The sequence below is a fragment of the Oncorhynchus keta genome, chromosome 19, assembly GCF_023373465.1.
Source record: "Oncorhynchus keta strain PuntledgeMale-10-30-2019 chromosome 19, Oket_V2, whole genome shotgun sequence".
Classification (NCBI taxonomy): Eukaryota; Metazoa; Chordata; class Actinopteri; order Salmoniformes; family Salmonidae; genus Oncorhynchus; species Oncorhynchus keta.
The window spans coordinates 40513616-40530552 of record NC_068439.1 but is presented as its reverse complement, the minus strand read 5'-3'; the positions used below and the strand labels follow the sequence as shown (position 1 = coordinate 40530552).

Genomic DNA, 16937 nt, shown 5'->3' with positions numbered 1-16937 from the left:
TGGGCTATGCGCTGAGATGAGTTCCAATGGGTTCCAAATTAGATGCTAATGCTATTTCTGACTGGAACAAATAGGGGCATCATTCTCAAGGGGATGCAGCCCTCATCCTTAATGAAGCCAAGCACAGTAGCAGAGGGATAATCAGCAGCACAATAACACTGCAACCTCAGCAGGATGCTAATTCAGAGTCACTGCCCATCTACAGTATCCGATTACTAATCATTGTTTATTAACTAGCACAGAGACGTGAGGAAGAATGTCATATATAGCATTTCCATTGTGAAAGGATCAACATGATCATACAATTAGGTGGCTCTCCAGATGCAATCTGATCACTTACTATACGCTTGTTCCCTTGTGTCGGCCTATCGCTCGCAATGCTTTTCTCACAATCATTGAGGATGGGTCTAGTAATGGAGCCAGAGGAGATGGCTGCCGTTTAATCAATTGTGCTATTGTGTGTTTGTTCGAGTTATTTGTAACTTATTTTGTACATAATGTTTCTGCCACAGTCTCTCTTTTACCCCTATTTCTCCCCAATTCTGTGGTATCCAAGTGGTAGTTTCAGTCTTGTCTCGTCGCTGAAACTCCCGTACGGACTCGGAGAGGCCAAGGTCGAGAGCCATGCGTCCTCCGAAACACAACCCAGCCAGTTGTGCACCGGGGCCTCCCACTCTTTCTATTCTGGTTAGAGACAGTTTGCACGGTTCTTTGAAGGGAATAGTACACTGCACTGTACGAGATCTTCAGTTTATTGGAAATTTCTCACATGGACTAGCTTTCATTTCTCAGAAAAAGACTAGACCATTTTGGCCATTTTGAGCCTGTAATCGAACCCACAAATGCTGATGCTCCAGATACTCAACTCGCCTACAGGCCAGTTTTATTGCTTCTTTAAAATCAGCACAACCATTTTCAGCTGTGCTAACAATCACAAAAGGGTTTTCTAATGATCAATTATCCTTTTAAAATGATAAACGTGCCATTGGAACACAGGAGTGATGGTTGCTGATAAATGGGCTTCTGTACGCCTATGTAGATATTTCCTTCCCTCTGCGGACAAACTCATCTTAAACCATCTCAATTGGGTTGAGGTTGGGTGATTGTGGAGGCCAGGTTATGGGTTTCCATTTCCGGGCAGCCGCACACAAGCCCAAGATCACCATGCACAATGCAAATGGTCAGCTTGAGTGGTGTAAAGCTTTCCGCCATTGGACACCAGAACAGTGGAAACGCGTTCTCTGGAGTGATGAATCACGCTTCACCATCTGGCAGTCCGACGTACGAATCTGCGTTTGGTGCCAAAAGAACGGTTCCGGTTTCTCATAGTTCGGGTTAGGTCCCTTAGTTCTAGTGAAGGGAAATCGTAACGCTACAGCATACAATTACCTTCTAGACGATTCTGTGCTTCCAATTTTTAGTTCAGGAAAAGGCCCGTTCCTGTTTCAGCATGACAATGCCTCTGTGCACAACGCAACGTCCATAGAGAAATGGTTTGTCGAGATCGGTGTGGAAGAACTTGACTGGCCTGCAGAGCACTGACCAAAAAAACAACAAAAAAAACAACAAAAATAAATAAAATCAGGGCCCGACCTCACTATTGATTGTGGCTGAATGGTAGAAAGTTCCCACAGCAATGTTCCAACAGTTAGTGGAAAGCCTCCCTAGAAGAGTGGAGGCTGTTATAGCACTTGGTGATACATCAAACAACATTTAGTACTACAATAAAATACTGCTATCCTTCTTACAGTGTGCTCTTGCAGAGGTGAACCTTTAAATAGAACCAACACTGGTGCAGGCTACACCATTTCCCTACAGTTACGTTATACAACATTTTGCTGGATGCTTTCATTTAGACTGCAATCCAAAGTATATATATAAAACAATTGTGCAATACATATGGAATACAGTGCCATTTGGGATACAGATCAACTGTCTCGTATCTACAGCTGCATCTCTTGGTCGGTCTGAAAGTGGAGGCCATTGGATCACCATGTTCTAATTCAGTCAAGCCACTGCTCCATGACAGGGGTGTGTGATTCAATAGTCGTCAACCCTTTAATCTTCCCCTTTCCTCTTCTGATTACATATGTCAGTGCACCTCTTTACTGATTACACATAAGGTATCAGTCGAATGTGTACACAATTCATTTACCACATCACGCTCTTTGCTCGCGCGCCACGACTTAGTCTTTGTAATTACACAAGATTACTGACTAATATCTAATTACGCCTTAATATGCTTTAATGCAATTTTAACGACAGCTCCGTTAAAGTCAAATTTCGGAGGCTATCTTGTGGTTGCATCAAAAGGGGGGAAATCTTGGCAATCGAGGCTGGAGGCGGTCAAGATGGGGAATCACTGATTTTGACTGTTGCTCGACGACGCTGGTAGGGGATGGCAACTGGCGGCTGCATATTGAAGTCATTCAAAGAAGTGGAAATATAGCACTGCTGCAAAGCCCATGGATGGAAAATACATTGTACTGTCAGAGCTAGGGCATAAAATGGGGGATGTGTAAGAGTTATGGTTTGGATACGCTGCCGTGTATTGATTTGATACTTCCGAGAGGAGGAACAGTGGGCCAAGACCAATGAAATTGAGTCGTATTGATGTCCTACAAGAGGCTTAGGTTTTCTACTAGTAGTACTACTCTGTTACTATAGTTACCATTGCAGAGGAAGTCCTATCTAAACAGAGGGCCTTCACCTAATCAGACCAGAAACAAACACCACACAACATGATTTTCAATTTCCAACTCAATTTCCCAGCCAGAGTGTGACAATGCATTGACTCAACCAATCTTGGTTTACAAAACAAACATGTAAAAATCGAAACAAGTGAAGTGTTGATCCCATGTTTCATGAGCTGAAATAAATCCCAGAAATGTTTCATACTCACAAAAAAAATAATTTTGTGCACACATTTCTTGCACACAGTGGCTTTACTTTTCATTTATCGCCCTCCAGGTTCCCTCGGAGAGTTCATCAATGAGTTTGATACCTTGATAAGCTCCTTTCCTGAGGACGGCTCACCTCTCACAGTGCTGGGCGACTTTAACCTCCCCACGTCTACCTTTGACTCATTCCTCTCTGCCTCCTTCTTTCCACTCCTCTCCTCTTTTGACCTCACCCTCTCACCTTCCCCCCCTACTCACAAGGCAGGCAATACGCTCAACCTCATCTTTACTAGATGCTGTTCTTCCACTAACCTCATTGCAACTCCCCTCCAAGTCTCCGACCACTACCTTGTATCCTTTTCCCTCTCGCTCTCATCTAACACCTCCCACACTGCCCCTACTCGGATGGTATCGCGCCGTCCCAACCTTCGCTCTCTCTCCCCCGCTACTCTCTCCTCTTCCATCCTATCATCTCTTCCCTCTGCTCATACCTTCTCCAACCTATCTCCTGATTCTGCCTCCTCAACCCTCCTCTCCTCCCTTTCTGCATCCTTTGACTCTCTATGTCCCCTATCCTCCAGGCCGGCGCGGTCCTCCCCTCCCGCCCCGTGGCTCGACGACTCATTGCGAGCTCACAGAACAGGGCTCTGGGCAGCTGAGCGGAAATGGAGGAAAACTTGCCTCCCTGCGGACCTGGCATCCTTTCACTCCCTCCTCTCTACATTTTCCTCCTCCGTCTCTGCTGCTAAAGCCATTTTCTACCACTAAATTCCAAGCATCTGCCTCTAACCCTAGGAAGCTCTTTGCCACCTTCTCCTCACGCCTGAATCCTCCTCCTCCTCCCTCTCTGCAGATGACTTCGTCAACCATTTTGAAAAGAAGGTCGACGACATCCGATCCTCGTTTGCTAAGTCAAACGGCACCGCTGGTTCTGCTCACACTGCCCTACCCTGTGCTCTGACCTCTTTCTCCCCTCTCTCTCCAGATGAAATCTCGCGTCTTGTGACGGCCGGCCGCCCAACAACCTGCCCGCTTGACCCTATCCCCTCCTCTCTTCTCCAGACCATTTCCGGAGACCTTCTCCCCTACCTCACCTCGCTCATCAACTCATCCCTGACCGCTGGCTACGTCCCTTCCGTCTTCAAGAGAGCGAGAGTTGCACCCCTTCTGAAAAAACCTACACTCGATCCCTCCGATGTCAACAACTACAGACCAGTATCCCTTCTTTCTTTTCTCTCCAAAACTCTTGAACGTGCCGTCCTTGGCCAGCTCTCCCGCTATCTCTCTCTGAATGACCTTCTTGATCCTAATCAGTCAGGTTTCAAGACTAGTCATTCAACTGAGACTGCTCTTCTCTGTATCACGGAGGCGCTCCGCACCGCTAAAGCTAACTCTCTCTCCTCTGCTCTCATCCTTCTAGACCTATCGGCTGCCTTCGATACTGTGAACCATCAGATCCTCCTCTCCACCCTCTCCGAGTTGGGCATCTCCGGCGCGGCCCACGCTTGGATTGCGTCCTACCTGACAGGTCGCTCCTACCAGGTGGCGTGGCGAGAATCTGTCTCCTCACCACGCGCTCTCACCACTGGTGTCCCCCAGGGCTCTGTTCTAGGCCCTCTCCTATTCTCGCTATACACCAAGTCACTTGGCTCTGTCAATGCTATGCAGACGACACACAATTAATCTTCTCCTTTCCCCCTTCTGATGACCAGGTAGCGAATCGCATCTCTGCATGTCTGGCAGACATATCAGTGTGGATGACGGATCACCACCTCAAGCTGAACCTCGGCAAGACGGAGCTGCTCTTCCTCCCGGGGAAGGACTGCCCGTTCCATGATCTCGCCATCACGGTTGACAACTCCATTGTGTCCTCCTCCCAGAGCGCTAAGAACCTTGGCGTGATCCTGGACAACACCCTGTCGTTCTCAACTAACATCAAGGCGGTGGCCCGTTCCTGTAGGTTCATGCTCTACAACATCCGCAGAGTACGACCCTGCCTCACACAGGAAGCGGCGCAGGTCCTAATCCAGGCACTTGTCATCTCCCGTCTGGACTACTGCAACTCGCTGTTGGCTGGGCTCCCTGCCTGTGCCATTAAACCCCTACAACTCATCCAGAACGCCGCAGCCCGTCTGGTGTTCAACCTTCCCAAGTTCTCTCACGTCACCCCGCTCCTCCGCTCTCTCCACTGGCTTCCAGTTGAAGCTCGCATCCGCTACAAGACCATGGTGCTTGCCTACGGAGCTGTGAGGGGAACGGCACCTCAGTACCTCCAGGCTCTGATCAGGCCCTACACCCAAACAAGGGCACTGCGTTCATCCACCTCTGGCCTGCTCGCCTCCCTACCACTGAGGAAGTACAGTTCCCGCTCAGCCCAGTCTAAACTGTTCGCTGCTCTGGCCCCCCAATGGTGGAACAAACTCCCTCACGACGCCAGGACAGCAGAGTCAATCACCACCTTCCGGAGACACCTGAAACCCCACCTCTTTAAAGAATACCTAGGATAGGATAAGTAATCCTTCTCACCCCCCCTTTAAGATTTAGATGCACTATTGTAAAGTGACTATTCTACTGGATGTCATAAGGTGAATGCACCAATTTGTAAGTCGCTCTGGATAAGAGCGTCTGCTAAATGACTTAAATGTAATGTAAATGTACATCCCTGTTAGTTTGAGTAGTTCTGTGAAGGGAGTCATACACAACGTTATAAGAGATCTTCAATTTCTTGCCAATTTCTCGCATGGAATAGCCTTCATTTCTCAGAACAAGAATAGACTGACGAGTTTCAGAAGAAAGGTCTTTGTTTCTGGACATTTTGAGCCTTTAATCAAACACAGAAATACTGATGCTCCAGATACTCAGCTAGTCAAAAGAAGGTTCTTGCTGCTTTAAAAATCAGCCAACAGTTTTCAGCTATGCTAAAATAATTGCAAAAGGGTTTAACTATCAATTAGCTTTTTAAATTATAAACTTGGATTGGCTAGCACAACGTGCCATTGGAACACAGGAGTGACGGTTGCTGATAATGGGCCACTGTACGCCTACGTAGATTTGATGTTGATGTCAATTTGATGTTATTTTAAAACAGACAAAAAACGCTTTTCTTTCAAAAACAAGGAAATTTCGACGCGACCCCAAACTTTTGAATGGCAGTGTGTGATATACACTGCTCAAAAAAATAAAGGGAACACTTAAACAACACAATGTAACTCCAAGTCAATCAAACTGTCCACTTAGGAAGCAATACTGATTGACAATACATTTCACATGCTGTTGTGCAAATGGAATAGACAAACAAGTGGAAATTATAGGCAATTAGCAAGACACCCCCAATAAAGGAGTGGTTCTACAGGTGGTTACCACAGACCACTTCTCAGTTCCTATGCTTCCTGGCTGATGTTTTGGTCACTTTTGAATGCTGGCGGTGCTTTCACTCTGGTGGTAGCATGAGACGGAGTCTACAATCCACACAAGTGGCTCAGGTAGTGCAGCTCATCCAGGATGGTACATCAATGCGAGCTGTGGCAAGATGGTTTGCTGTGTCTGTCAGCATAGTGTCCAGAGCATGGAGGCGCTACCAGGAGACAGGCCAGTACATCAGGAGACGTGGAGGAGGCCGTAGGAGGGCAACAACCCAGCAGCAGGACCGCTTCCTCCGCCTTTGTGCAAGGAGGAGCACTGCCAGAGCCCTGCAAAATGACCTCCAGCAGGCCACAAATGTGCATGTGTCTGCTCAAACGGTCAGAAACAGACTCCATGAGGGTGGTATGAAGGCCCGACGTCCACAGGTGGGGGTTGTGCTTACAGCCCAACACTGTGCAGGACGTTTGGCATTTGCCAGAGAACACCAAGATTGGCAAATTCGTCACTGGCGCCCTGTGCTCTTCACAGATGAAAGCAGGTTCACACTGAGCACATGTGACAGACGTGACAGTCTGGAGACGCCGTGGAGAACTGCTGCCTGCAACATCCTCCAGCATGACCGGTTTGGCAGTGGGTCAGTCATGGTGTGGGGTGGCATTTCTTTGGGAGGCCGCACAGCCCTCCATGTGCTCGCCAGAGGTAGCCTGACTGCCATTAGGTACCGAGATGAGATCCTCAGACCCCTTATGAGACCATATGCTGTTGTGGTTGGCCCTGGGTTCCTCCTAATGCAAGACAATGCTAGACCTCATGTGGCTGGAGTGTGTCAGCAGTTCCTGCAAGAGGAAGGCATTGATGCTATGGACTGGCCTGCCCGTTCCCCAGACCTGAATCCAATTGAGCACATCTGGGACGTCATGTCTCGCTGCATCCACCAACGCCACGTTGCACCAAAGACTGTCCTGGAGTTGGCAGATGCTTTAGTCCAGGTCTGGAAGGAGATCCCTCAGGAGACCATCCGCCACCTCATCAGGAGCATGCCCAGGCGTTGTAGGGAGGTCATAGAGGCCACACACACTACTGAGCCTCATTTAGATTTGTTTTAAGGACATGACATCAAAGTTGGATCAGCCTGTAGTGTGGTTTTCCACTTTAATTTCGAGTGTGACTCCAAATCCAGACCTCCATGGGTTGATAAATTTGATTTCCATTGATAATTTGCGTGATTTTATTGTCAGCACATTCAACTATGTAAAGAAAAAAGTATTTAATAAGAATATTTCATTCATTCAGATCTAGGATATGTTCCCTTTATTTTTTTGAGCAGTGTGTAATATATATATATATATATATATATAAATAAATAAATATAAATAAATAAATAAAACACACACCTATTCAACTTGTTTGTTTACACAGTTGTTCTCGAGCACAATACTACATTCATCATGATTTGAGTCCTCTTGTTGATTCTAATTGAGTGGAAAAAGATGCGCATGATATTTCCAAGAGATTGATTGGGCTGCAAATTGCATTGTGTGCCCGCTTGTTTTAATTGGATTCTGTTCATTAATGCTGGGTGGGATGATGAGCGGAATTACTAGCGTGTTTTGTGCATATCGTTATCGCTAATTGATCCTGAGACAACAACACCTCACAACTGCAGGTAATTACACTAATTGTGAGACAACATCTGAGTCACTGTTTGTTCCATTATCGGCGGGCTAATGAGGAAATGCATAATTTACAGACAACGTGCTAAGATTATCTAATATCTTATATCGAAGGTGATCGTCAAAGAAGTTTGAAGTCAGCCAAACTCGTGGTAATGGTCTCATGAGGAAAATGAAACGGAGGACAAAGGGCCCTTAATTCTTTACACAGAGCATCTTTTTAGATTGTATTTGTTTACGTACAGTGCATTCGGAAAGTATTCAGACCCCTTCATTTTTCCACATTGTTACGTTACAGCCTTATTCTAAAATTGATCAAATAAAATTCTCAACCTACACACAATGCCCCAATAATGACAAGGCAAAAACTGGTTAAGGAATATTTGCCAATTTATAAAAACTGAAATACCTTATATACATAATTATTCAGACCGTTTACTATGAGACTCGAAATTGAACTCAGGGGCATCCTGTTTCCATTGATCATCCTTGGAGAGGTTTCTACAACTTGATTGGAGGAGTCCACCTGTGGTAAATTCAATTGATTGGACATTTGGAAAGGCACACAAGTGTCTATATAATATCCCACAGTTGACAGTGAAGGTCAGCCTAAAAAGCAAGCCATGAGGTCAAAGGAACTGTCCGTAGAGCTCCGAGACAGAATTAAGTCGAGGCACAGATCTGGGGAAGGGTACCAAAAAAATGTCTGCAGCATTGAAGGTCCTCAAGAACACAGTGGCCTACAGCATTCTTAAATGGGAGAAGTTTGGAACCACCAAGACTCTTCCAAGAGCTGGCCGCCTGGCCAAACTGAGCAATTGGGGGAGAAGAGCCTTGGTCAAGGAGGTGACCAAGATCCCGATGGTTACTCAGAGTTCCCCTGTGGAGATGGTTGTCCTTCTGGAAGGTTCTCCTTCTCTGCAGCACCACCAATCAGGCCTTTATGGTAGAGTGGTCAGACAGAAGGCACTCCTCAGAGTAAAAAGGCACATGACACCCCGCTTGGAGTTTGCCAAAAGGCACCTAAAGACTCTCAGAACATGAGAAACAAGATTCTCTAGTCTGATGAAACCAAGATTGAACCCTTTGGCCGGAATGCCAAGCGTCACATCTGGAGGTAACCTGGCCCTTTCCCTATGGTGAAGCATGGTGGTGGCAGCATCATGCTGTGGGGATGTTTTTCAGCGGCAGGAACTGAGAGACAGTCAGGATCGAGGGAAAGATGAACGGAGCAAAGTACTGAAAGATCCTTGATGAAAACCTACTCCAGAGCACTCAGGACCTCAGACTGGGATGAAGGGTTTCCTTCCAACAGGACAACAACCCTAAGCACATGGCCAAGACAACGTAGGAGTGGCTTCGGGACAAGTCTCTGAATGTCCTTGAGTGGCCCAGCCAGAGCCTGGACTTGAACCCTGTCATTTATCTCTGGAGAGGCCTGAAAATAGCTGTGCAGTGAAGCTACCCATCCAACCTGACAGAGCTTGAGAGGATCTGCAGAGAAGAATGAGAGAAACTCCCCACATACAGGTGTGCCAAGCTTGTAGCGTCATACCCAAGAAGACCCGAGGCTGTATTCACTGCCAAAGGTGCTTCAACAAAGTACTGAGTAAAGGGTCCGAATACTTAGTTTATTTTTTATAAATTAGCAAACATTTCTTAAAAACGTTTTTTTGCTTTGTCATTATGGGGTATATTGTGTAGATTGATGAGGGGGAAAAAACTATTTTAAATCCATTTTAGAATACGGCTGTAAAGTACCAAAATGTGGGAGAAGTCAAGGGGTCTGAATACTTTGTATGCACTGTACATGTTCCTGACATGGGATTATCACTGCATGTAGCTTGATCCTATTACCGTTAATAGAAAGTAGCCTCATCCACATCTTTATGGAATGCTGCTACAGTGTGCTCTGGTTCAGCACATCGCCCCAGCCATCTCCGTTTCCTTGTGGCATAAGTGCATCATGGATGAAGTGCTCAATTTCGCCAGTCACGGCGAGTCGAGAGGGCGTCAGTACCTCACAAATAAACAAACATTGTCATGTAAATCAGTCGTGCGCCGAGAGGTTGAGTGCGTGGCAATTAGCCGTCTCGCCATTATGCGGCAGGTGGGTTGTTAGCGGGTGGGCGGGTGTGACCTTGCTGAGGGGCTCGTTGGAGGAGGGTATGATTGACATGACTGGAACCGCGACAGCAGATACTCGGGCTTTGGCTGGCGCACCTGTGATGTCATGCTGCTTGAAGGAGTCACTGTAGATCTGGTGCTGCTTGGGGCAGTGCTTCTTCAGCCACTTGCACACGTCCTGCTGGGTCCACAGGACCACTGGCTTGGACAGCTTTACATTCCCCGGCTGCATGGAGGGGAAAGACAACAGATGACTTATTAAGTCCAATATTGATGGCACATACAGTACGCATTAATACACTATACCAGTAACACACGAGAGACTACCTATTCAGTGCATACACAAACAATACCAACCAATGCAGATAAAAGGGCCATTTATTTCATCCTCATGGATGATCTGCATGTCAGTAATAGACAGCAGTACACAAGAGTAGCTAGCCTATGAACTATGTATGCCTAGGGTTAGAAATTACACAATCCATGCCAATACCAATGATATAGCATTGTCTACGGACATGGTCATGAGCAGTTACGTATGTTACACAAGCAGCACTAAATGGAATCATGATATAGTACTACTTTAAAACCAGACCAAAGTGGACATACTGTAGATAATTTGATCTGACAACAACATGCAGCCAGGTGGATAGTTATGTTGCCTAATCCCACAGGCATTCAGTCTGCTTCCCGCTGAACAACCCGCCACTGTAGCCAAAGTGCTGGCGTCGCTTCCTTTTGATTGAGGGGCTACTAAAATTACAGAGCCACCCCCTTCCTCCCATCTCCCTCCCACTTCAGTCAACGGCGGCTCGCTGTGCAGCACAGCGATAAAACATGCCTCCATCTAGGCTAGCATAACACAGTACCCACAGCATTGCCCTGTCTGTCTGAACCTGACTGACTAGAGACCGTGAAGCAAGACAGATATAGAGAGAGCACCACCGGGGAAGACCGTCATTCTCCACGTGCCAAGTATAGTTAGAGTACAGACAGACGACCGACATGACTGCTTTGGCAGGCCACAGAGACGCTGAATCTGCAGGTAAGGAAGTGATAGGAGACCTCCGCTGAGGGGCAACAAAATCCCACGTTAACCATTAAATACAGCTCAGCACTAATTAACTCTGACTGGCAGCCTGAGGCGTATGATAGAGTACAGTGCAGGAAGGGGAAGGAGCTAGTGTCGTTCTGGATGGCTTAGCCAGAAACACTACCATGAGCCAGTAGGGAGGAATGGAGAGAGAGCGAGAGGGGGCATATGTGTACACACACGCGCGTGTATGTACACACAAGTATGGTGTGCGTGTGACAGAGAGAGTAAAAGAGAAGGGACAAGGCTGGAAAGAGGATTGATAGATGACAGGAGAGAGGGATTAAGTCAGAGGCTTTGCTCACTACTGCTCAGGGGCGAGTGTGTGTAATGTGAACTGCCCATGGTGAGCTTGGTGGGAACGGCAACGGTTCCTGAGTCAATATGACTTCGTACTGTAATGTAGCACAGAGCAGTGTTTCTGGGACTATAACTTTGTGTGAGGCTATGCCCGCCAGCCATGGAACGTAAGAGAGAAAGAAAGAGAGCGAGAGAGAGAGGAAAGGAAAAATCCACATAAATGCGCTTGAGACAGAGCCAATTAGAGACTTGAGTGACAGCGCTGGTGTGCGACGCGAGAAAAAGCTAGCTTCATTTCTAAGTGAGAATATGCCTGTGAGCACACGCTCGCAAACACAACACAGTCAATCTGTCCTTGGCATATTTAAAAACACACTATGCATTTCAGGTGTTTCTCATGTTACCTTAGCAACAGAGCAAGGACAACTTCAAAAACAAAACAAATAAGAGAATTTCAACCCACAAATCCAAAATTGAAACATACAGTACACCCAGACTACTACCAGGTGTAATGAGTAGGATACTAAAAGCCTTACAGGTGGTTAATAAATTACTTACATTCATTTAAAGTAATACCATTATTACAATAATGTAAAGGCATTTCAGGGGTTCGCGTAGTGTTGGCATAGCCCCACTACCATGTGTAGCCTAGTAATAAGTACACTAAACTGCCCTACTAAGCAAAAGAGCAGCAACTGTGCATTTGGTCCCCAAAAAATTATACATCAACTACATGCTTTATCATGTAGACATATAGCCTGACTCCATTGTGTTGCATAGAAACGTGTGCGAGTGTGTGGGGGGGGGGTCATGTTTGCACTAACTGCCATCACGAACTCCAGTTACTGCCAATTACCTTGGTTTCACTGAGCTTTGGGCTGCAATGTCTACAGTTTACCTTGGTATTATGCATTGTTCTTTGCTGATACAAGAATCAAACTATATGACACTGACAGCCACATACAAATAAAGACATTAACAAGTTTGTGTAAAAAATATATATATTTTTTAAATCAGCATGGAAACCAGTGGTTGTATCAAGCAAGAAGGCAGTACCTGCCATCTCGAGTCAGAGGACAGGGTCAATATTAATAAAATAAAAAATAACCTCATAGTATGACAACAGATCTCCAATGATTGTACTTACAATTCGTTGTGGCTGGACAATAAAAATAGTAATTTTACTCTTTTCCTTGGTAGGGCAGTATACAGCTCTGGCATTCTCAAACATACAGTGCCACCTAGCGAATAAATGACCACATCATTCCATTGATACAGTACACAATTATTTCCTCGGTGATGAGGAAATAACGATTAGAGTCACGCTGACCGAATAAGTGTGTATTTGAGACATTGAGCCCGTCTCGTTCCCTCCCTATCCCCTCCGTAGCTCAATGACCTAGTTCGGCATTGCGGCAGGCGTGGCCTGGGCCCATAGTTTCTCTTTCCCCGAAAGCTCAAAGGTGCAGAAAAGTCGCTAATTATTCAATTTCACTGTGGGGATAAATCAAGCTAGGCTGTCTCTATATGTGGACGGTAGGCCGTGCGGCAAGGGAGAAATAACAAGCTAAGTAAATTAATAACCATTTTAAAAGACGCTTCCGGGTTAAAATTGGAACAAATGACATTTTATTTGTGTCAAATCGAGAATTGGCAAACCAACCCTTATGGGATTTATTGAAACAAACATTATAATAATGCACTATGGTAATTAAATGACAATTCTCCCGGCGTTCTCTGCATTGTGCCTCTGATTTTTTTAATTAAAAAAAATCTCTACAAAATAGTAAATAAGTTTATCCAAACAATAATTACACCCCTAGAGCAGTAAAATAACATACACCAAATACATACAAAATAAACAAGTCACTTGAACCCAGTCTGACACAAAGAGAGGATTCATATGGTAGACAAGCCTACACACACACAATATTTTTTCAATTTAATTATAGGTAGACATTTTTCCTTTTATTCCAGGCAATCTAAATATTCCGCAAACGGAAATACACAATGGACAAAAAAAAACATTTCCATTTCTCCTCATCACTCAGCCACATAATGCCAGGGTATGTCTGTTGGGCTTTCTGGAATAAGAGCAAGAGGATAAAGTTAGTTCCAGTCTCTATTTCTTTGAGGTCGCAATAATAACAGTCTCATCTTCCATTTAACCACAATACCAACCTGTTTCAATACGCAGAGACAATATCCCTGATCTGACCTGTTTCAATACGCAGAGACAATATTCCTGATCTGACCTGTTTCAATACGCAGAGTCAATATCCCTGATCTGACCTGTTTCAGTACAGAGGCAATATTCCTGATCTGACCTGTTTCAATACGCAGAGGAAATATCTCTGATCTGACCTGTTTCAATACAGAGGCAATATCTCTGATCTGACCTGTTTCAATATGCAGAGGCAATATTCCTAATCTTACCTGTGCACGTAGCAATCTCTTTTTAGGTAGGTTATACATAATATATATCCCTCACACACGTATTGGATTTACAAGCAGTGCGGAAACAGACTATTGGGACACATCAAAAAAAGAACAGACACAACACTGGCTTTTAATTCCCTGACCTTGGGAGTCAATATGGGTGCATTACAAAGGGCAATAGGAGTTGGTGACTAATATATTGCTTTGGGCATGATTTTATATTATATATTATAATATATACACTGAACAAAAATATAAACGCAAAGTGTTGGTTTCATGTTTTCCATACGCACAAAAAGCTTATTTCTCTCAAATTTTGTGCACAAATTTGTTTACATCCGTTAGTGAGCATTTGTCCTTTGCCAAGATAATCCAACCACATGACAGCTGCGGCATCTCAAGAAGCTGGTTAAACAGCATGATCATGGGGCCTCCCGAGTGGAGCATCGGTCTAAGGCACTGCAGTGCTTGAGGTGTCACTACAGATCCCACGAGGCGACACACAATTGGCCCAGCATTGTCCGGGTTAGGGGAAGGTTTGGCCGGCCGGGATTCCCTTGTCACATATCTCTCTAGCGACTCTTGTGGCGGGCCGGGTGTATGCACGCTGACACGGTCAACAGTTGTACGGTGTTTCCTGCAACACATTGGAAGCGGCTGGCTTACTGGTTAAGCGAGCAGTGTGTCAAGAAGCAGTGCAGCTTGGCAGGGTCGTGTTTCGCAAGATACATGGCTCTCGACCTTTGACTCTCTCGAGTCCCTACGGGAGTTGCAGCGATGGGACAAGACTAACTAGAAAAAGGGGTCAAACGTTTTTTTTTTTTTTTTAAGAATACAGCATGGTCATTACCTTGTGCTGGGGACAATAAAAGGCCACTCTAAAATATGCAGTTGTCACGCAACACAATGCCACAGATGTCTCGTGTGCAATTGGCATGCTGACTGCAGGAATGTCCACCAGAGCTGTTGCCAGAGAATTTAATGTTAATTTCTCTACCACAAACCGCCTTAGTCATTTAAGAGAATTTGGCAGTACGTCCACCTGGCCTCACAACCGCAGACCATGTGTAACCATGCCAGCTCTCCACATCCACCTGCGGGATCATCTGAGGAGTATTTCTGGCTGTCATAAAGACCTTTCGTGGTGAAAAACTGATTCTGATTTGCTGTTCATATAAGGAAATTGGTCATTTGAAATAAATTCATTATGCCCTAATCTATAGATTTCGCGACTCTGCATGGGCGCTGCCAAGGGTGGGCTTGGGAGGTCATAGGCTCACCCACTGGGGAGCCCAGTCATGGCAGCACCCATGCAGTTGTCAAATCCATAGATTAGGTCCTAATGAATTAATTTCAATTGACCGATTTCCTTATATGAACTGTAACTCAGTAAAATCATAAAAATGGTTTCATGTTGCGTTTATATTTTGTTCAGTATATAACACATGCCATTTAGTAGACACTTTTATCCAAAGCAGCTTACATTTTACAGATGGGTGATCCCGGGAATCGAAACCACTATGCTGGCATTGCAAGCACCACGCGCTACCAGGTCATGCTTTCAGTCGATGCGGTTGCTTAGCCACAGAGTTTCCCTATTGGCTGAACTGCACCTTACTGTGCTGGCTCTGACATTTTATTTTCAAACATGTTCCAGCAACTAGAGGTATGTGTAGCCTGGCCAGAGCAGTACAGCTTGGCTCAGTAGTGTTAAAAGGGGATTGAAGTCATGAACTCAACAGACGGAAACTGTACAACGTGCATGGTTGAAAATAGTTTGGCATTAAGACATGCTAACATTATTCCTATAGATTTCTAATGAGGAGTCCATGCAGTCATGACATTATTTTTCAAATGAACCTACATGGTGGTTTATCACTCTTATTTGTATACTGTAGGAACAGAGAAGGCCTGCGCCACGCAGTGAGACAAAAAGCATCCTAGTTTTTCCAATCAAAGGCGTAGCTACGTGGAGCTTCTCGAAGGACATAGTCTGGGTGAAAGCAGTTCCAGTTAGCCAGATAATTATCTGTCATTTTCTTTCTCATCTCCCTTCAGAGACAGAGGCGGAAAGAGGAGGAAATGTCCGGTCCGTTGCCTCGACAGGATGCTATTTTTGGAGAGGAAATAAAAACAAATCTCCACTGACGACAACCTTTAATCTAAGTAAATAGTTCTCAGGAAACATTGAATAAGGGCTGTCGAAAGACCGCAATTGTTAGGTGCCAGAAAGTGTGCAGTAAGGAAGTAATTATTGAAATCAAGATGGGCAATTCAAATTGGTTAGAATTACATTCTTGAAAGTCTGTAAAAAATGTGCAACCGTACAGCAAAAGGGCGGGACCTGTTACTAATATCCCAAAAGTAACCTACAAATCTATTATTACAGACCAATGATCGTGGTACGAGTGGTCACCCCAGCCTGGTACCTATCCAGTCATTCGTTAGAGCAGACTTTCACACCAGCTGTCCCATATATTTTATGTGCTCCAACACAGTGTACACCTGAAACTAGTCAACTAATCAGCCATTTGAATCAGTTGTGCTAGGGTTATGATACATAAAATATATGGAATGACTGGGTCGAGAAAGGCTACATTGAAGTCCCCCTGTTCTTACCCGGGAGAGTTCTGACTCGGAGACGGAGCGCTGGGGCAGTGAGTGGCGCTGGTACCCGGGGCTCACGTCCTGATAGGTGGAGCTGTCGTCGTCCAGCACGGCTCCTTGGTCCAGGGGCTGATCCTCCAGGTGTGAGGTCACGTCGTCCGGGCACATCATCTGGTGGTCGATCCCATTCTGGCTCAGGTTGCAGTGGACAGCTGCAGGGATAAATGGGGAGGGGACGGACAAAGTTAAACTATATGACATTTGTACAGTATAGATGTGTGTACCAACCATCTTGCTGGTTGGTAATAGTTCAGAAATGCAACAAATAAAAAAATAAAACAGAAAAGTAAGTACTTGAATACCAGTAGCAAAGGTACCAGCGTCACCACATTTGAGTTCTTGATGCATGTTATACTATAAGAACATCACTAGAGG

At 45.4% G+C, this 16937-nt stretch overlaps 1 protein-coding gene across 5 annotated transcripts in view; it reads right to left on the bottom strand.

The window, feature by feature from the left end:
* LOC118398283 (sterile alpha motif domain-containing protein 12-like) overlaps nucleotides 1-16937 on the bottom strand; it is a 113898-nt gene that overhangs the window by 69981 nt on the left and 26980 nt on the right. For all 5 annotated transcript variants that reach the window (XM_035793474.2, XM_035793473.2, XM_035793470.2 and 2 more), the window contains 2 exons: nucleotides 16515-16714; nucleotides 10160-10289 (listed from right to left, as the gene is read on the bottom strand). In XM_035793474.2, coding sequence (XP_035649367.1) covers nucleotides 10160-10289; nucleotides 16515-16673 — 289 coding nt within the window. In that variant the 5' untranslated portion in view covers nucleotides 16674-16714. The remainder of the gene's footprint in view (nucleotides 1-10159; nucleotides 10290-16514; nucleotides 16715-16937) is intronic.